Source organism: Podarcis bocagei, assembly GCF_964188305.1.
Source record: "Podarcis bocagei genome assembly, chromosome: 3".
Classification (NCBI taxonomy): Eukaryota; Metazoa; Chordata; class Lepidosauria; order Squamata; family Lacertidae; genus Podarcis; species Podarcis bocagei.
The window spans coordinates 22,117,151-22,138,304 of record NC_138127.1 but is presented as its reverse complement, the minus strand read 5'-3'; the positions used below and the strand labels follow the sequence as shown (position 1 = coordinate 22,138,304).

The window sequence follows — 21,154 nt, the reverse complement described above, 5'->3', positions numbered from 1 at the left end:
ATATTAAAAGAGATATTGCTTTATATTTAAAGGAGGACAAATTTAACAGTATTCACATTTGACACTGTTTGTTTATAAACAATCTGTCTAATTTTCGGCTACTTTATTTATGGACTTTAACTGGTGGCAAAAATAAAAATAAGAAGAAATGGCTTAAAAAAAGTATCAGCTTAGAAAACTGACAAATATGCAGCAAAAGATTATGGAGACATGCAGTGGCTTTTCTAAAATTAAACACAGTAAGTAGAAAAAATGTAACTAATGTATTACCAGTTTGTGCCATAAATTTAGCAGCATCAGCTTGTTCCTGAGGGACCCTTTTCTCATGAACAGATCGAGGTCGCTGACTTTTAATTGTATGATCTCCCATCATTCCAAATTCTAAAGACAGAATAAAGGTTTATGAAAGCTTGTGTGCAGACATTTCTCAAAAATTTACATACTATCTCATGCAATATGTTTGTCAAAAAATAACAAAAATAATAAAAAACCACCTGGAGAGGGCACTGGTAAAACTTCAGACCATGGCAATTAACATCAACTTAGTTTGCTAGGCTAGATAAAAAATTATAATTAGGCTTAATTCTGTGTCTGGAGAGAGTTTTAAACCAGAGGCTTGTTTAAATAGGAAATAGAAACATATCAGTATTTTGACACATACTAAAAATCAGTTGCAGGACAAAAATCAGTTATTTAGACTGGAGACATTTTACTCAGAATATTTTAAATCAGTGCAAACCACACCAGAGAACTACCACCACTGAGTTAAGTGTTGTTGTTCTATGACAGAAGCTAGTGTTTCCTGTGGAGATCAATACCTTCCCTGCTCATCATTCAGCCTGATGGACTGGTAAGCATATCTTCATGAGAACAGAGACAATGTCACATAATGAAGTGGCCCATAAAATGCTCAGTGATAAGCTGGATGCAATGGCAGCTGTGTCTGTTACTTTCATTGCTTCAGAAAACTCTCATAGTTATTAACAAAGCGTATGGAAGGCCCAAGGCTTTTTCCCCCTGCTGTTGATTCTAAAACAGAACTCTCTTTGATTTTAATAGGGGAAAATCTATGTTAAAAACTCCCATGTGGGAATCGTGAGATGCTGCTTGAAATAAAACCCAGCTCTGCTGATAATTTTCTTCACTGCCTTTGGCAAATCACTTAACCTCTAACAGCCTGAGCCTAAGATTTGCTATGCCTGTACATAAATGCTTATGACTGGGTGCCTGGACACCTACAGCCATGCAACATCACAGTGTGTTTATATCAGTAACAGAGGCAGGTAAGCCATCACAATAAGCACCAGGGCGCCAAATTCAAGATGTACAGATGAGTTCCCTACAGCACATACAAGTAGGCCTCAATCACACTCATGGTGGGAAGTGCCTCAGGAGTGAGCAGGGCCACTGTGTTGGTTGAGATCACTGTAGATCATTAGTCCTTAATAATGTGAAATCCCACATTGCAACAGCCCCTTTTCCAAGCTCCTTCCCAGTGCTATTTTTCTAGAAAAGGAGGTGCCAGAATTCACTGTTCTCATGGAACAGCAATGAGGCCCACCTGAGATATGCCAGAACTGAGTTCCGGCAAGTTCCGGCTGAAAGAAAGCCCTGCTCCTTTCTATGAGCCGTTTTGTATATATGACAACCTCCATGCAAATGCATCGGAAGAGAGTGAGAGCTGAGTGGTCACTATTGGGCTCACAGTCAGGTTCCATTTGCCTGTGTATTGATGGATGAAATCTGGAGTCTCGATGTGAAAGTTATATGCAAGGCAAAAATAGTTTGAATAAAGGCTGCAGTGGTCAAGTTGTGGCGGTTGTGTGTATAACTCACACCTTGCTGTGCCAGTGCTCACAAATGACACCCTTCTGTGAGCGGGGGGCTTGCTATAAACCCAGTGACAGGTCCCACACTCCTAAGAAATTTTGAGTTCTCTCTCTTAATACTTGAAAGGTTTTCATTTTTCCTAAATGGTACAAGTCTCTAAATATTCATGGTTCAATTTTATTTTTTATTTAAATAGTAATAATTATCCACGCTAAGAATAGCTGCACATTTTGCATCTTACAGCGAATATTTTAAAAACCTTATTAATAAAATAAATTTGTGAATTTTCTGATACATTTTACATGAATTCTAAAAATGCCTATGGAATTCAATGTTTAATATTCAACCCTTTCCTCCCCCCAATGCTAAATCTAATCTTAATTTTACTCGATGGTTTGCATTTCCTGGTGCAGAAACAATATTTTTTAAAATTATGATCATTACTACTAGTAGTAGCATTACTACAATTATTAGAAAGTTCACTGAGAGTTACATTTAAAAGTTGGAATTAAACAGATACTGTAACTACGGGGTTAAATATATATATATACGTTCCAATTAATAAAAAAGTGTGACACTTCTACCCATTTGAGGCCCATCAGCTTGTGCGGGATCCAGGCTACTGAGGGGCCCCTGAGAATGATGGTCTCAGTGGTTCTCTGCTCTGTGGGTGGCATCCATCTTTCTCCTTATCACCACCCCTGTTGTCACTGCTTCCTTTCTTGCCTATCCCTCTGTGCCTGATCCCCTTCACTTTGGATGGAAGACAAGGTTATTTCTCCTCATTTTCCTCACCTTTTAAAGTTCTTGTTTAGATATGCTGAACAAACCCCAAAGATAGTAGATCTTCTAACATCACAGTCCATACAGGTCCTACTGAGTTAAATGGAACTTACTATCTCATGTGTTCATAGGATTGCAAATTCAAGATATTAGGTGATTATCTAGCTTGATTGCACTGGACAGTATGAATAATAGAACTAATAGGAGGTTCAGATCTTCAGGGGTGGACATTGGCAATGTGGCACCCTGTGCAAGGCCAAAATTTGATGCCCCTACCCAGCCCTCATACTGCCTTCCCAAATCAGGGTAAGTGAGGCTCTAGGCTTTGGGGAGGAGGTGTGAGAACTCTGGCAGGGTCCTAGAGCCCCCCCGTCTCCTTCCCAAAGCTGGGTAAGCACTAATAAGACTTTGGGAAGGAGAGAGGAGGACTCAAGGACCCCATCAGAGACCTTACACCTTACAAGAGTTTACTAGGCTTTTGGAAGGAGGCAGAAAGATGCCCCCTCAGCTCTGTGCTCTGTGCATGGAAATTGGTTGTGTTGCCCAAAAACCACCTCTGAGGACTTTGTCACACAGGGGCCAGAGAGCAAGGCAGAACTCAACCCAATATGGCTTCTAAATGGTGACAAATGTCTTCATGTCATGGGATAGCAGCAGAGTAGGATTACAGTTTGGTACCCAGGATTGTAGTGCTACCAATGATATGGGGAAATGTGTGCACACCTGAGGGGAGATTATTTACCCAAACAATATACCGTGTTTTTCGCCCTATAGGACGCACTTTTTCTCCTCCAAAAATGAAGGGGAAATGTGTGTGCATCCTATGGGGCGAATGCAGGCTTTCGCTGAAGCCTGGAGAGCGAGAGGGGTCGGTGCGCACTGACCCCTCTCGCTCTCCAGGCTTCAGGAGAGCCCCACCGCCAGCCCCACAAGCTTGGGGGACAGCGGGAGAAGCATGGCGTGCCTTTCCCGCTGTCCCCCGACTTGGTTAGAAGGCTGGTGGCGGGAGAAGCCTGTTCCTCCCCGTCGCCAGCCCTGCAAACTTGGGGGATAGCGGGAGAGGCGCAGCACGTCTTGGTTTGAAGGCTGGCGGCGGGATTCACTGGGCTGTTTGGGGCTGATTGAAAATGCAGCTCAAAACATCTGTAGGGCACTAGGTTGATGAAAACTGCTTAAGGAACACAGCTTTGTAGCGCTATGCTGTAGTGCTGAAGATAAAAGTTCAAAGGTTCCCCTATTGGTACAACATCACGATGAAACTAAATGGGCTGGCCCACTAATGTGCTCTATGGTGTACCCTTCTAGAGCTACTTGACATTATGTACTACTAGTTACATATGACTGGAGCTGGATCATGGCCAACAGGTTTAGCACTGAGGTGCCGTATACAAAATATATCAAATTTTCCCAAAAGCACATTGAAAATGACACAAGGGTTGAGGGACGAAGAAGAATGGGGATTCCCCATGGATGTATCTATGTACTTCTCTGGATTGTGGATAAGTTTCAGGGCTCTGCGTCATTCCTGCATCACTCAGCCAAAACACTGCTGTGCTGTGATACACCTAATTGGTGTGATTGCCAGGGGTGGGGTGGGAAGATAAAAACCTGTATAAAAATTACTGCTGCCTCCTTGATATGGGTGCCCATACCAGCACATATGAAAATTTCCCAAGCCAAAATGCAAAATTGCCTGTCTGGAGAGATCTGCAAATAATCAGTATGAAGAGCTGTATTAGATGATTAATGCTGAAACCAGCAAAGGTGCTTTGCTTCTATAGATAAGCTTCATTTTAAGACCCAGGAAGCTTGACACTTTTTAATGCATTATTCCTTTTTTCCATATTTCCTAGCACAGTTCTGTCACACCAAGTGAAAGAGCACAGAGCGTTCAGCATCATTTGCTGTTACTTCACGTTGTTTTTCTAAATTTCCTCTCAATAGGTGTTTTAGTCACACCCACAACTGGCGTGTGTGTGTGTGTGTGTGTGTGTGTGTGTGTGTGTATATATATATATATATATTCCATCACTAGATGGCAGGATGGGCCTTAATTTTAAGCTGCAGATCGCTGCAGTAAAAATGAGAATCTGCTTTTTCTTTCTGTTTTTCCTCCTTCCATATTCTGCTCCAGCAAATAAATAAATAATAATAAAAATCAGTAGGATATTCTCCTGAGTACAGTTTGAGTGAAAATCCCCAAAACCCAAATTATTAATATGAAGGATGAAGAAAACAGGGCAATTCTGATAGTCGCTTTGATTCACCCTGTGCTTTGCTAAACTAACTGAACTGAAAGGATAAACATGTCCAAGCAGGTCACTGTTCACTCCTGCTTCTGAATACATTCCAATTAAAAAGGAACTCTCAGGTTATGTATTCCCACATGTAATTCTCCCTGGGGAATTCCTCAGTATGATAGCAAAATACTAAAAAAAGAGGAAAACATATTCCAACCACCCTTCAACAGCTGCTGAAGAGTATCTGTTGGGTTATCCCAACGGCCAGGAATAATGCTACAGAGAGGCAGGGGGGGGGGGTTATATTTTCTGTGGGTGGAATCAATGTTGCACTAAAGCAAAGGGGTCCCTCAGGCAAACATTTCAACTTACCAGATGGAACGAAACCCCTATCTTCCCCCTGTGTGCTATACCTGGAGTTCTCCCCAATTGTCAATTTTGGCTGCAAGAGTGTATATGCAGGGGGAGGACTGGGGTGGTGGTGGTGGTCATTATTCAGGATTTCTACTCATTAGTTCAATCCCACCCTGTGCGTGTGAAATGATAGCCAAAATGTCCTCCCAGTTCAAATCTCAGTGCAATGAGATTTGAATAGACAGCCTTAGACATGCCCTTGGCCTGGTACACACAAACTGCTAAGCCATAGTTAGCATTCTAAGACTCCATACCAGGGGCCAGCAAACTTTTTCAGCAGGTGGCCAGTCCATTGTCCCTCAGACCTTGTGAGGGCCAGACTATATTTTCTTGGGGGGGAATGAATGAATTCCTATGCCCCACAAATAACCCAGAGATGCATTTTAAATAAAAGGACACATTCTACTAATGTAAAAACATGCCAGATTTAGAAGGCGATTGGGCCTGATCCGTCCCCCAGACCTTAGTTTGCCTACCCATGCTCCATACCCTCCAACATGCTGCCAATTAAAATTGGGGTGCTCATTATTTATGATTTTGCTTAGTCACAACCTGAAGGGATGAGGAAAGACAGAGCCTCTCCACACCCCAATGTAACAAGAACTTAAACACTCTGCATTGCGCTGTTGTTATTAAGTCAGGTTAGAGCGTGTTGAGGGGAGGGGAAGGGAGGCAGAAAACATTCCCCCATTCAGGCTAGAGGTAGAGGATCCAAGAGCAACATCTGACAGAAGGTACGTGTGGGAAAGGAGTGGGGGGAACTTATTACTTCCCTACACCAAACCTATGAGAGCAAGAGAATGGGGGAATGATGACAGAGCAGGATCCCCTCCCCACAAATGAAAACAAAACCACAACAGGAGGTGTTGGTCAGGAAGGACTCAATCTGACTGTCTTTCTGGAGCAGCACTAGGATTCCTGCCACAACTCTCCTCTCCCTTCTTGACACCTCAGCTGCTTTCCACCTAAGCCACTGCCATCCCCTCACACCCAGAGGTGAGGGGGCAATGCAGCGGCATGCAACAAGGGTGGAGAGATGGAAACGCATTCAATGAGGGTACAGAGATAGCTTGGACTGCAAAGCAACCCCCAGGATTCAGAGGCACCCGCCCACCCACAATTCAGCCTTCCCCAGGCTTCTATCCAGACCTGTGTGACCAAAAGCTGAGCCACCGATTCCTCCACTCACAATGAAGAACCACGTAGAAGCCAAACTCCCACACTTAAACTGGAGGTGGTAGAGGGAAAGAAAACAACACCCAGCCCTTCCTGCAATTCTCACTCAGCACCAAACACAGCCCCTTCCACCACTTGGGTCTGATGATCTTGACAACAGATGCAGCCAAGAAAGCATTGTCAAGGAGCTCACACACTCCAGAGGGAAGGGAAGGCAGTTTCTGACTCGACTTGTCTATAAGCGAGCTTTGCCTGGCTTGCCACAGTTGCTACTATCACCTCAGGGTGGGAGCACGTGTGAGTGCACGCGCATGCACATACACCCCTGGTCCCTTCTTTCCCTTCACCCCTCCCATGACTGCTCTGCCTGCTCATCCATGCGCATGAGGAAGTGTACAGCAGGTGTGTGAGAGGAAAGAGGGAGGGGACTGTGCTTGAGCTGCAGTGGGGTTGCAGTTGCTGCCGCCTGAGGGGAGTCCCAGCCTCGGGGTGCGCTGTGAAATCCTCTGTGCTCCAGCCAGCTGCCATGGAGAAGCTCGGGACAAGTGCTAGTTCATCCTTCCTGCGACGCTGGAGGGCAAAAGCAGGACATTCCCAGGTCAAATCAAAAGTCAGGATGGTTTCTGTAAATCTGGGAGTGTCCTTCTAAAATTGGGACAGTTGATGGATATGGACCTCCTGCCATATGGCCACATGAAAGAGATTGGAAGCTTCATCTTCCATTTTAGATTAATCAGCCCCAACAGCCCCAGCCAGTATGGCCAACGATCCAGGATGATGGGATTCTTACAACAAATTGTGGTTAAGCTTGACCACTGTTTGTTGGGTTCAAAGAAACAGCAAGCTGTGATTACCGTAATCTAAAACAGAATAAACATTCCCATGGCCTTTTTTTAGCTGCACCAGAGAGGGAGAAAGGAAGCAGTCTGAGCCTGAGGCTTCCCTAGGCTCATTCTCATAACACTAGAGTATGATTCAGCTTTTTGTCTGAACCAGCCCAGTATTTCTTTATTTCCCTGCACTGGGAGGACTGTTCTTTTGAACACTGTAAGAATGGCCCTGCTGAGTCAGGCCAAAGGCCCATCCAGTCCAGGAGCCTGTTCTCAGCATGGGCAGCCAGATGCCTCCAGGAAGCCCACAAGCAGAAATATTATTAGAACTACTTTGAAGACTGTTGCAAGGATGTGAAGTGCTTTCAGCCCTTGTAAAATGTGCTACACGTTATAAAGCTCTCCACACTTACCTTTTGCCCCACTCTTTCTAGGCTCAGGTCTGAACTTTTTACCCTGGAGCTTTCCCTGCAAAAAAAAGAGCACTCTTTCGCACTCAATCAGAGCAAACGTCAATTTGGGTTTTCTGTGGATTGCCGTTTCTTCTGATTAAGCTTTAAAGAGTGGGTTTTCATGGAGAAAACTGGAGGGGGGAGGGGGGGCACTCAGACATGGAACTTTAAAGCTTGGACCATGCCTGGAAAGCACAGAAGAAAAGTAAGTGTGGATAAGCCCATAGTTACCTCTCTGAACTATGACTACTATTCATAAGATCACACAGTCTGATGAAAGAGACATGTGGAACAACTAGAAGTCTTGCATATTGCACTCAAGAGATTGTCTACACTGGATGGGCAATGGTTCTGCAGGGTGTCAGGCTGGAGTCTCTCCCAGGCCTAACTCCAGATGCTGCGAATGGAACCAGGGATCTTCTGCATGCAAAGCAGATGCTCTACCACTGAGCTGTACAAATACCAAAATGGATAGGTATAAAATGGATAGGTATAAAATACGGACAGCACCTACAAAGCTTTGATCAACAGACTCTCCATAATTTAAACTTTGACTTTCCAGATCTGTTGTCTTCTGTTGGATGAATTTTAAACATACTTGTGTTAAACTAAAAATTTAAAGACTGCAAGTCTTCTTGACCCAGTTTAAAAGATGCCTCTGCCCCACTTAAGTTGCTGATTTATCCAGTGCATTGCAAACTAAACCCAAATCATTTGCCAATCAACTGTAAGATGGCTGGCCAGGGACCACAAAATTGCTGTACCTTTGCATATTGCTGATACCAAGTACATGCTCAGTAATGGAAGCACCATTTCCCTCCTAAGTATAGCTTTACTTGGAGGCAGGTTGGATATGCTACATTTCCCCCTATTGAAACAAGTTTGTGGGTCTGGAAGCCCCTGATTTCTGAGGAGAGCAGCTCACTTCTGACACCCTAAGGCATGGTAGCTATAGCAAAGAGCTTACCTACCCAGCCAGTGGTCCACCCCTTGAGAGGGGACAGGCCTTGGCCCTTGTGAATTCTTTTGAAAATGAAAAGTGCATAAATCTACTTAAATAGAATCCGCTGGAGAAAAATAAATTAATTCATGATGAGTGTTGGCACTTAATAAACAAAAACAGAGTAATACAATTTACATTAGGTTTCCCCTTTAATATAATGTGTACAGAAGTAGATCCCAGTTTTGTTTTAAAAATTAAAATACTTTAAGAATGTCCAAATTCAAGGCTTGTGGCTCTCAAATTTTTTGAACTAATGAACTAAAAATAACCCATAGCTGATTTTTATTTAAAACCATTCTGCCTCGACACTGTACATTTATAATGGTTCGTCAGTTACTGTATATATTTTTAAGCAAACTATTTTTAGCAGTAAAATATGAGTGGCTTAAAGAACCATATTTATTGCATCTAAAACTTCCTGTCACATACTTTTATTTACTGTGGAGAATGTGTCAATAGCTGCTGTTTGTGTTAACGATTCATAAATTGAGGGAGTGCAAAGTGTATGCGTACTGTTGATTCACAAAACAAAAAAGGATTTGGTTACATAGAGGCGTGATGTTTTGTTGTGTGCCTAGACAATGCTGATCAGCTTAGATCTGTTGCCACTGTGATTTCTCAGGAACAATTTATTGCCAGAACAAAGAATTGACAGCTGATATTGGTAACTATGCAAAAAGCAGAAGAATTTATTTACTGCCATTTAAAACTACTGGACTGAATAAAAGATTGCTGGGCATTGTTCTGCTATACACCTCTAACTAGGGGAAAGCATAATAAAATAATTACCTAAGAGATACCATAAATCATTGGAGTGATGGATTTAAGTACTCCATATTACACCATATGGAGTTTTTCTTGTTAGGTGTACGGCACAACAAAGTGAAAAATAGTGTTTTCTTTTTCCACACAGGTACATTTAAGCCCAAGAATCACATTTTGTAGTTTTCTGCCGTTGGAGATGTATATAAACCTCACCTGCAGTGGTCACTGTCTGGTATTGCAGGTATAAAAAAAATGAGTAATGAGACAGCTTCTCACACAGTTTTTGTTTGCCTTTTTGGCTGTGTTAGTTCCATGGAGAATGGCGTGATATCAACTGTGGCACAGATATTTTATTACCTCTGGCTCAGATCTCCCCACTCAGTCATGAAGCTCACTGGGTAGCCCTCGGCCAGCCACCATCTCTTAGATTAGACTACCTCACAGGGGTGTTGTGAGGGTGAAATGGGAAAGAGGAGAAACATGTACACCACCTTGAGGTCCTTGGAAGATAAAAGGTGGTATATAAATGCAATAATTACATAAATAAAATAAATACATAAACAAAACTATCACCAGTTTGACCAGTATTACTCCACAGTCGTTAACGAGGGGCTGTATATATACACTGAAACATATACCATAGTGCTTATATTTTCCAACATTATTGATCACAGTGGGTGATGCAGAACAAAAAGTGGATCTGATCCAATTGTACGTTGAAGTTTGCATCACTTAACTCACAGATGCTCCATAAACATCTGACAACAATAAACAACTACCCAGATTTAAGTAAAAACCTGATTTGAGCATTTCAATAGGCAAATGCAGACAATATTCAGCTAATTTCATAGTGGAAATATGGACAATCGTTATACAATATTCAGCACATAGCTGAATTTAATAAACCTTTACCAATATACTACCATGTGTATGCAAACACAAAACTTTCAGTAAAAAAATGAAGTGCCTAAAAAGCACTTAATCTCTCTCCTACCATCTGCAGATATTGTAGGCAGAAAACAGTACTAATAAATCTGGAAAGTATTACTTATCTCTGATTAATGCAATAAATTCTGGCTCTGTAATATCTGAATTGAGGTTGGGGGGGATGGCCACCAAGCTTAAAATTAAGAATACAGTGGTGCCTCGGGTTACATACACTTCAGGTTACATATGATTCATGTTACAGACTCCGCTAACCCAGAAATATTACCTCGGGTTAAGAACTTTGCTTCAGGATGAGAACAGAAATCGTGCTCTGGCGGCGCAGCGGCAGCAGCAGGAGGCCCCATTAGCTAAAGTGGTGCTTCAGGTTAAGAACAGTTTCAGGTTAAGAACGGACCTCCAGAACGAATTAAGTACTCAACCCGAGGTACCACTGTACCTCACAATGGATGAAACTTAAAGGAGCAGTTCAATGCCTTTTAGCTGCAGCATCTTATACAGTGGTACCTTGGGTTACAAACGCTTCGGATTACAAAAGCTTTGGGTTACAAACTCCGCTAACCCAGAAGTAGTACCTTGGATTGAGAACTTTGCCCCAGGATGAGAACGGAAATTGCATGCTGGTGGTGTGGTGGCAGTGGGAGGCCTGATTAGTGAAAGCGTGCCTCAGGTTAGGAACGGTTTCAGGTGGCGCCATCGGTAATGGAGGACTCCCTCTGATCCGGAGGGACCAGCTCCGCGGAAAACGGGTCTTTCCCGCTACGGCGAAGCGGGGACCCTTTCAAAAATCACAGGCGGATGAAGCCTGTGACCATGGGACTCGGCGGGCACCTTTAGCGCCCCCCCAACCCGTAAAGGAACCCACTTCTGGGCTCCGGAGAGAAGAGGGGGAAGTGGCGCGGTGCTGAGAGTCAACTGCTTCTTCCATGGAGTGAAGCCGCACAGCCGTTGCCGGAGAGTGCTGCCTTTTTCCTGGGACAATTTGGCTTTTAAAACAATCACCCGTGAGTACTTTAATTCTGGACAATTGGACTTCAAATAATGACCTGCGATTAGAAGGAAAATTGGACTAAGAAATTTATATTAATTTGGCACTGAAACGGGAAGGTCTAAACAGGAAGTCAGCCTTCCGTTTCTTGTAGATAGATTAAAGCAAAGACATGGCAAACTAGAGTTCAGAAAATCGATTTTCATCATTTAAAATTGTTGAACCCCCTTCGGAAGCAGGAGAAGAGGGGGGATTTTTTCCGGACTGTTTAAACCTGCAGAAGAGAGTGTAAAGTAAAGTAATTTTCCACCGTCTTGATCCTGGGAGCCGGGTGTCAGGACTGACATTCATTGGAAGCTCATTGACCAGAGACAAACGTCTTTGACAGATAGTTAAAGGAAGAGAAACATAGTGATTCCATTGTTCTCTTTCGCTTTTTAAAGGAACAAATATTGACAAAATATCTGAAAAAGCAAACTTTGTTGCTAGATCCGCCTTTAAAAGAAAGAACAAATAGAAGTTCTTCCCCTAGAGGGAGCCTGTGAAACTGTTATTAAATCTGAATTGGGGAGCTCTGCAGCTGCAACAAGATTACGATCGTGGGAATAGGCTTCTGACCTTGCAGAACAATGTATTCAGAGGCTCTGGTGTGTGCTTTTTGCAAAACAAGTGCCCTATTGGAACACATACATGAGAAGACGGACTTCATGACTGCTGCGATCAGAAACTTTGGACAGGTAGTGGGAAACTATATAGAACCCACCCAGGAATCAAATCAGGAGTGTGCTCTGACAGACCAGATGAGGGAAGAGGATGTTGCTGAACCTTGGGCGCCAGAGATGGAGGGAGTTGTGGCCCAGCAGGAACATGAGTTTTTGGATTTGACAAATGAACTTGGAAAAAGCCAGATTTGGAAGGATAAAGTTTGGTTTGGTTTGGAAATGGGGGGTTGTATAGACCCCCCTATGCAGGGATGTTTGGACTTTTCAAGTCTGGCAATGGGCCGTGAGATGTTTGGGGTTGTGGGGGCTCTTAATTCCGGAGGGACTTTGAAACATGTTCTTAAATACCATATGGGGTTTTGTGTGGAATATGGAAAAGGGACTGATTTGTCGAGAAGGGTCAAAAACACTGTTAAGTTGGAGTTCCCATGAGTGAAAGGAGCAGGAGACAAAGTAAAGTACAGATATAAATATGAAGAAGAGCCGCGGAAGGGACATGGAAGAGACTTAAGGACCTCAGACATAAGATTACCAGGTTAATGCGCTTGATTGATGGGATAGAAAGGACTGACAAAACCCGGGACCAGGAGGAAGAGAAGCTGGATGAAGATTGGAAGGGAAATTTTTTTTTTTAATAGGACTGCTTTATAAAATTGATGAATGTTAGAAAAATGCTGGAATGAAATTATTTGGCTTTAGCAAAAATGTTTAAAGAATTATGTAAGAATATGTTAGGGTTATGAAATAAGATTTAAGTTTTAAGTTTTAGGGTCTTCTTTAGTAAGATAAGGTTAAAATAGATTAAGGTAATGTAATGACAGAATATTATGAAAAATGGAAAGGATTTGCTGTGACAATTAATAACTAGGATACAAAAAAAGGGAGGAGTGAGGAGGTCAAAGAAAGAAGGTAATGACAGTTAAGGATTGGAGAATATTGGATTTGTTTTTAAATGTTTGTGGCTTATTTTTGTCTTTTGATTGTGTTGTTGTATTGTTTTATTGTGGTTTGTTTTTTTTCTTTTTTCTAGTTTTTCTTTTTCTTTTTTGGTTTTTCTGTAACTCTAAAATTCTTAATAAATATCATTAAAAAAAAAAAGGAACGGTTTCAGGTTAAGAATGGACCTCCGGAACGAATTAAGTTTGTAACCCGAGGTACCACTGTACTAAATAAGTAAGTAAGTGCATTGTAGCTTTGCCCCACTTTCCTTTGAAAAGTTATAAAGTTTTATGAGTACAATCATGTTTCACCACTAGAGAGAAAGGGCTATGCTGATGGCCCTTAAGATGTGGGGTAAGATTCCATCATTGGCCTCTCCTCTCCTCATCCCCTCCTCAATCTGATGGAATTCATAAAGGAAAGCTGGACCCAGAAGGTGTGTTGCTGGGTACCGTGCAAAGCACCAAAACAGGCTGTGCTTCCATTCTACAAGAAAGGACCAGAGGAGCATCTTGCATACATTCTGAAACTCTGCCATGTGCTCTGTGCCCTACTGTCATCATGGAGCAAGCTCCTGCAGGGCCTAGATTGCTATGCTTCCAATCAAGAAAAGAGAAACCATGCAAATCTTAATTAAGTGTACATCTGGGTACAAACAATTTCGCCCCCAGCAAATATACTCGCTGCTGGAGGTAAAGGACACCCCCTCTTTTCCTTGTTCTCCATCTTCCCTGCTCTATTCACACATAACGAACAGGTAGACCGGGAAGACCTTGTGCAACAAGGATCCGCCTGGAATGAGTGACTCAGATCAATGCTGAAACAATAAAGCCAAATGAAAAATGGCTTGCAGTAAACCCAAAATGACCTTTCTCAAATTGACCAGGTAATGTAGATAAACACAGGTTACTGGCGATTATCAGGGGCTGACAGCTCTGTAGTTCCTCAGGTGGCAGAAAGGGAGTCACACACAAAAATAGACTTCCCTCCCTTCCCATGAAGCTTCATTTGAAAGCTGTTCACAAAGATGAGAAAAGGAGAGAAGCATTTGCTGGAAAGTCACACAGGTGGCGCAGTATCAGCATCTTCCCTGCTACCCATGTAGGCATTTCATAATCTATGCTGCATCATGAGAACAACAGTAGGTCACAAAGCAAGAATCCTATATATGAATAGAATAAATCAGCTGGCTGAAATGAATGCTGTATTAATACTGCCAAGTATGCTTATCTCCTGCCACATAAATTGCTGAGACTGACCCCCACCTCCCTTTGCATATGCTAATTTCCCTTTCCACTACAGTCCTTCTTAATGCATCAAATGCCACTCTGGAAAGTCTCCTGATCCTTAGACCCAGCATTTGAGGGAACATAAAGAACAGCAGAACCATAAAAAAATGTTGGTAATTGTGTGAACTTTTGGATCTCTGTCAATTTTTTTAGAGTCAGTATGTCCCATCCTAACAGTTTCATCTTGATAGTTCCACCTTGTTCATAGTCAGCTCACTGAACATTCCTTTCTCCATACGTGTGTGACATTAGGCTTGTTCACACATCACACTGAACACAAATATTTGTGTGAAAGAGTGCACTCTGCTGATTTGCACAGTTGAACTATTGCGTACATGGACTGAACATTACATGTGAATGAATGTACAGGAACAAAGACGCTCACTGAATATGTAAGACCCAAATTACCATCCTTGGACCACACTTTTGTATTGGAGAAAAACAACTATTTTCTTTTCCCCCACTGAAATTTCCAAACCTTAAATAAATACTTGCATAAATCTCTACCCTTCCCTCTGTCATGTCCCATTTCTCTCCTCCAAAATACCTCGCAAAATGCAAGTTTAAGAAGGTGACAAGTGGAATGTCATAAATACACACAGAGGGGGAAATAAAAAATGAAGCAAATATCAGTGATCTGAAGCTAATCCATCATAAGACGATACAAAATCTGACAAGTATAGTAGAGACAGAAACCCCTCTAAGCCACAATGGACCAGTTATGGCAAAAGGAGGGAGGGGGACTCTTTCCAGTCAAAACAACAACTGTATTACCTCCAGGTTTCTTGAGACAAGATGGATAGACTGCTAAGCTAAAGAAATAGCTATACCCTAGAATAGGGATAAAGCCATATTGATAATCTCGTAACTTCTGCTAGAGATTTTGTGTTTTGGGGAGATGCTGCTCAGTGGCCATAACTGTTTCACATCATTTATTGATCTGTTGTTTCTCTTTTTATGCGTATTAAAATACTAGGCACATCATAAGTTGTCTAACAAGAAATCCATCAATGCTCTTATCCTTTTCCAAACAAATATGGAACCTCTAATGTACACATCAGCATTAATATTCATTGGCTTGCCCTACTGTAATTGTTTTGGCTAGAGAGGTTGACAAGAAAACTATTTAGTTCTGTTCTTATTATTTCTGAAGATTTCCACGTCCCAGTTTAAATATCCATTCAAATAAATAATTCCATGTTCCTACATAATAATACGCACATCACTGATAACTGTAATTAGAACCAGATGAAAGCTTAAACTTATATAGTAGACAGAGTAGTCTGCTTCCATGTTGGAAACCCAGGTTTCCTACATCTGTGCTCACCCAGAGAGCAGAATGGGTGACTTAGTAAATGTCACCATCTCTTAAGTTAAGATGCAATCCAAGCCTCTGGTTGGCAGAGGTGGGGCTCACGGATGGCACAAGACATTTTGGCACCTGAGGCGAACCAAAAAATGGTGCCTCCCTCCCTCCAAGGAAAGAATGTGTGAGTGAAGAGCTACAGTACGTCTCTGCTCAGCTTTGCTTTGGGATCTACTTCCCCTGTGGATCCTGCCACCAGAGGCAGTTACCTCAGCTTGCCTCATGGGTGGGTCAGCTCTGGTGGGGCTTAATGGACCAGCATAACCAATACCACACCCACTAGTCAGGGCAGGAGGAAAGGGAAGTTAAAATGTCACTTCACCACACCAGGCTGGCACAGCTGCAGAGTGAAGAGGCCTGGACAAGTCTTTTGGTGTGGCAGCATTGCGGGCCACCAATGCTTCCTTTCATCGGGATCCAGCCAAGAGCCATGGCTGCTGGGGATTTCCCTTCTCAGCTGGAAGGATCTTTGAGCTCTCTCTGCCGGCTGGGAATTCAGATCCAAGCCTGTCTGCAAATTGGCCAATGGCTGGCAAGCTTGGAGGCTGGCCCTCATTGGATTCCCTCAGCTCCACTCCCAGGATATTTAACGTGGCCTGCGCCAGCCCCAGCACCTGCTTCTCCTCCTATGCCAAACCTCTTCACCTGTAGTCAAGAAAGTTGTGGTCTGATTTGATCCTATTTAAATGTGTGTTGTCCTTTATATCTATCTCAGTTGGTGAGGTGAGGAGAGCGTGGGGCCTGGGCCTGCCATGGGGTGGGGAGTTATATACCACTGGGAATGAAATATTCTGTATCTGGCATTGATGCCTTACACGTTCATTGTTTATTTTGGGGGTTGTTACCCTTTCTAGGTCTATGGGCATGTTCTGACATTTGAGCAATGATAATGGACGTCACCTGCTGTGCTTGCTTCTCCCACAAACCAAATCCCATAAAATGAGTCTGAGCCTTAAAAAGCACATGGAACTGAAGTAAGAGTCATTTTTCCAACTTCCTTCTTCAGCTTTGTATACTTTACAAAGGGGGGGGGGGGAATGACCACCTTCTGCTCATCACCAAGGAGGCCTTGAAAGGTGGGGTTCTCAGAGGCTTCATGTGCCATTATTTCATGCCTTTCTTCCAAGTAATTCAAGGCAGAATATATGGGATTCGCAAGTGGTTTCCTATCTAGACACTGATCCAATCCAGACCTTCACTTCAGCAAGATTGATGCATATTGTGTCTTCAGGCCATGCCCTTGTTCCATTTGGAATACAATCACAATTATTTATTGAGTAATTAAAACTGGGAGAAGGTCATTTTCAAATCACCCTATCAATGCTATTTTGAATAAATGTTACAGATGCTCCCAACTGCAGTGAGAATAAATATTCTTGCATTGCTTATTTCCCATATTGTTCTTTCCTTTGTCAGGCAGATTTATTTCTAGATCTGTTTGCTTTGTCTAATCTCAAATGTTTTCTTCCTATGTCTTTACACTGAGAAACTTTTGTAATCTTTTATTTATGCACTGGTTCTATTTCTCTCTTCAAGCAATCATGTTCAAAGATCAGCCTTTGTGTTTCTGTGGTTTGACAGAAAGGCATACAGTAGGACCCCCAATAACTATATGGCAAACTGAGAATTCTATATACCAATATTTTCCCGTTTCAATAGGGGAAAAAACCTTTCCCTTTTTTGATGCTGTTCAAATAAAAATAGCAACACTTCCAATATTCAATATTCTACATATGCTTATTTTACTTGACATACTACAGGGACTTGTGAAATTCTGAACTGTTAGACTCTCCTGTATTATCCTTTTCTGAAGGCAATAAGGAACTATAGACAAAACTGTAAAAAAAGGGGGAAAAATGAGTTGAACATCTGTGGTACCCTATTCATATCCAAACACCCAAATCCAAATGAAATCCAAGAAAAGAAGCTTATCAGAACTTAGTTATGAATATGCAGTTCAGAATCTGCAATCCCCAAGCCATATTCCTCTTCAAGACCATATTCCCTTATCAAAACCTGTTTTTAAGGGCTTCCATCAAAACTATATATTTACTAAAGGCCTCAATAAGAATACTCTTGACTTACTGTAGACTGGAAACAGAGTCCCTTTTCTAGTAGAAGTATGGAAAAGAGGAAGTTTTATCCAAGTAAAATGATAAGATACTCATGGGATCAAGTAGGCATGGTAGGATGTGAGTTTATGGTATAATGATAGAAAAGCAAATAACTCCCTGGGCCACGAATAAAGAGAAAGTTTGCATAAGAAGAACATAACAGAATGTAATATGTGGCAAACAGCACAAATATATGTACTGAGACAACATTCAAATCAGTATATTCTTTACAACTATGTTTTTCTGGCTCCATAATTTTATATTATAATAGCAGTCAGAAGCATCCCGACAGGTCCGCATATGAGCTATTAGCTATCCTACTCTGACATGTTAAACCAAGGCCAATAAAGGAAATAAGTAGCCCTTGCTCACACTTAATGCTAAAGAGGGCTATGGCTTCATGTGAACCAGCAAACATGAGGGCTCCTGGTGAGGAGACTGTGACAGCTTTGCTCCTTCCTAGTTGTTTTGCTGCTGGTCTAAACTGTGTTCTGGCTTAGTGTGTCATCTGAACCCACGTTAATGGTATAGCTGTCCCAGACAAAGTACAGCTCATGGGAGAAAGCTAAACCCCAAGACTGTGTTTGGCTGACATGCTAAGCCTAACCATGGCGTAGCTCAGTGCAGTACAGCAGCAGAGTGACCAGAGAGAAGCAAAGAGACCATGATTTCCTCTCTCAGAGTCTGCAGGTTTGTCTGTTCACATTAACGTATGGCTTGGCTTTGTGTTATATGTGAACTTTATGACACCCGTCTTGAGTGACTCATGCAGTGCACACCATCTGTGCCTTTCATAGACTAGTAATGGAATCATAGAATTGTAGAGTTGGAAGGGACCCAAGGTTCATCTAGTCCAGCCCCCTGCAATGCAGGAATCTCAACTAAAGCATCCATGACAGATGGCCATCCAACCTCTGCTTAAAAACCTCCAAGGGAGGAGAGTCCACCACCTTCCAAGGGAGTCCGTTTCACTGTTGAACAGCTCTTACTGTCAGAAAGTTCTTCCTAACGTTTAGCCATAATTTCTTTTCTTGTAATTTGAATCCATTGGTTTGAGTCCTAGCCTCCAGAGCAGGAAAAAACAAGCTTGCTGTGTCTTCCAAGTGACAGCCCTTTAGATGTTTGAAGATGACTATCACATCTCTTCTTTTCCAGGCTGAACATACCCAGTTCCCTCAACTGTTCCTCATAAGGCTTAGTTTCCAGACCCTTGATCATCTTGGCCACACTCCTAGTCCTCCAGGATGATGAAACCAGCAAACACAGGCACATCATGCTATGAAAAAAGTGTAATTTATGCACTCTCATATGCTTTGTGTATAAATGTGCCGACTGAGATGTCTACATTCTAAGCAATTACTGTGAAATAGGCAATTACTGGAAACAGCCAATATGAAAGCGATGCATGCTCAGCTCTCTCCTGTAGACTTTTTTGGGAGAGAGGGGAAGGGGGGGGGAAGGGAGAGAGAAGTGCTGTCAGAGACACTCACCCAACACACACGAACACTAGCCTTCATAAGTCTGTGCATGTTAACTTATCTACATCTTTTTACTTTCAAGTACAGAGTTGGATTGCTTAAGGCGGTAAAATCAATTCATCATAAATAATAAATTAAGCCTAGTTGTAATGCAATTTAGATATTTATGACCCAATTCTGTCCTACACCGACTTCAGTGGATTTAGAGCTGAGGGCTAAATTGGGCCAAACCCTATTTTGTTACTTATGTTTATGCTCCAAGCTGGAATTTATATATTTACAGGTTTCTTCTTGCATATGTATATTTTTTAAAGAAATTCCCAGTGCTACCACAGCTACATTCCAACATTGGAACTATGATAATATTAAAAGATTTGGAAGCTGCATGTTATGCCATGACCATAGATACCTTGCTGCAACACCCTCCGTCACAACTACATGTGACAAGGCAAAGGAGCCTCCCCTACTGACCCAAGAAGCATGAAATTGAAGAAATTGAAGAAAAATCACAAGCACTTCCCTATGTTGGGATGTTAATACATCTGTAAAAGGTTTATCTGGTGTGGGGTTTGTTTTTTTTTTTAAAAAAAACACTTCATAAAGGAAACTGGCTTTAGTGAGGTCCTTTCTTCCAGCTATCCTGATTTTTAAAATATAAAACCATGGGGAAATGGGTTCCTGTAGTTTGTCATTCTTGACCACAGTGTTTTTCCAGTTGGCGGTAGAAAACTTGGATGTGTGCAACTCTTCTCAAATGCTGCCACCTCATGGCTAATCTAGAGTACCACCCAGAGATGTCAAAAGCAGAGATCAAAACTAGCAGCAAGAAGGGATGCCATGAAGATCTACAGTGATTATAGTCACTAAATATATTTTGGCTGCTATTTTTTAGGCATCACACTAATTTTGATTACTTCTAACATTTATAGAGAATACTATATATATATATATATATATATATATATATATATATATATATGCAGGTTTTGGTGTCTTCGGGTGTCTTCCCGTGTAAGAGTTGGGGTGTCTAGGCGACGTTTCGACGAGGTCTCACTCGTCATCTTCAGGCTGGTGCTTTCGGCTTCTTGTTACTAGAACAGAGCAGGATCTCAGTGTTTGAGTTCCTATAAATACTGTTGAGGGGGTGTGGTGTATAGCCTCCAACGTTCTGGGCAGAACCAGAGACACACAGAACGCCATCTCCAATCAACCACACCAGACCCAAACCCAGACCCTCTCCACAGATAAAGTACAGACACCATCCAGTAGCCAAACCATAGTGGCACCTCCGGATGCTGCACCCCCCTGCAATCCCTACACAGATCTGGCTGGCACAGGGCACAAAACCACAGCTCGCCCCTATACACGAAGCCAAGCCAGAGCACAACTAAGTGCAGTACAGCCATCTTCTCAGAAAAACTTTTCACAAGCTCAAGAGGTCAAGACACGAAAGCTTTAGCAACTAATCCACACCTAATGACCCTCCTAAGTGGTACTCAGAATATCACTCAAGAAATCACTCAAGATATCCCTCAAGTAATTAAGGAACAAAAGAAGAAAAGGCACACTAACCTGGGAACTCCCTCTCTGCCCAGAACGTTGGAGGCTATACACCACACCCCCTCAACAGTATTTATAGGAACTCAAACACTGAGATCCTGCTCTGTTCTAGTAACAAGAAGCCGAAAGCACCAGCCTGAAGATGACGAGTGAGACCTCGTCGAAACGTCGCCTAGACACCCCAACTCTTACACGGGAAGACACCCGAAGACACCAAAACCTGCATTCCTGTACCCGTGAAAATCTACGAAAGCATATAT

General features: G+C 42.3%; 1 protein-coding gene across 5 annotated transcripts in view; it reads right to left on the bottom strand.

Moving 5' to 3' along the window:
• ADGRB3 (adhesion G protein-coupled receptor B3) overlaps positions 1-21,154 on the bottom strand; it is a 466,862-nt gene that overhangs the window by 312,422 nt on the left and 133,286 nt on the right. For 4 of the 5 annotated variants that reach the window (XM_081186906.1, XM_081186903.1, XM_081186902.1 and 1 more), the window contains exon 3: positions 271-381. The exons of the other annotated variant lie outside the window; for it this stretch is intronic. In XM_081186906.1, the coding sequence (XP_081043032.1) occupies positions 271-381 (111 nt within the window). The remainder of the gene's footprint in view (positions 1-270; positions 382-21,154) is intronic. 5 annotated transcript variants of the gene reach the window in all.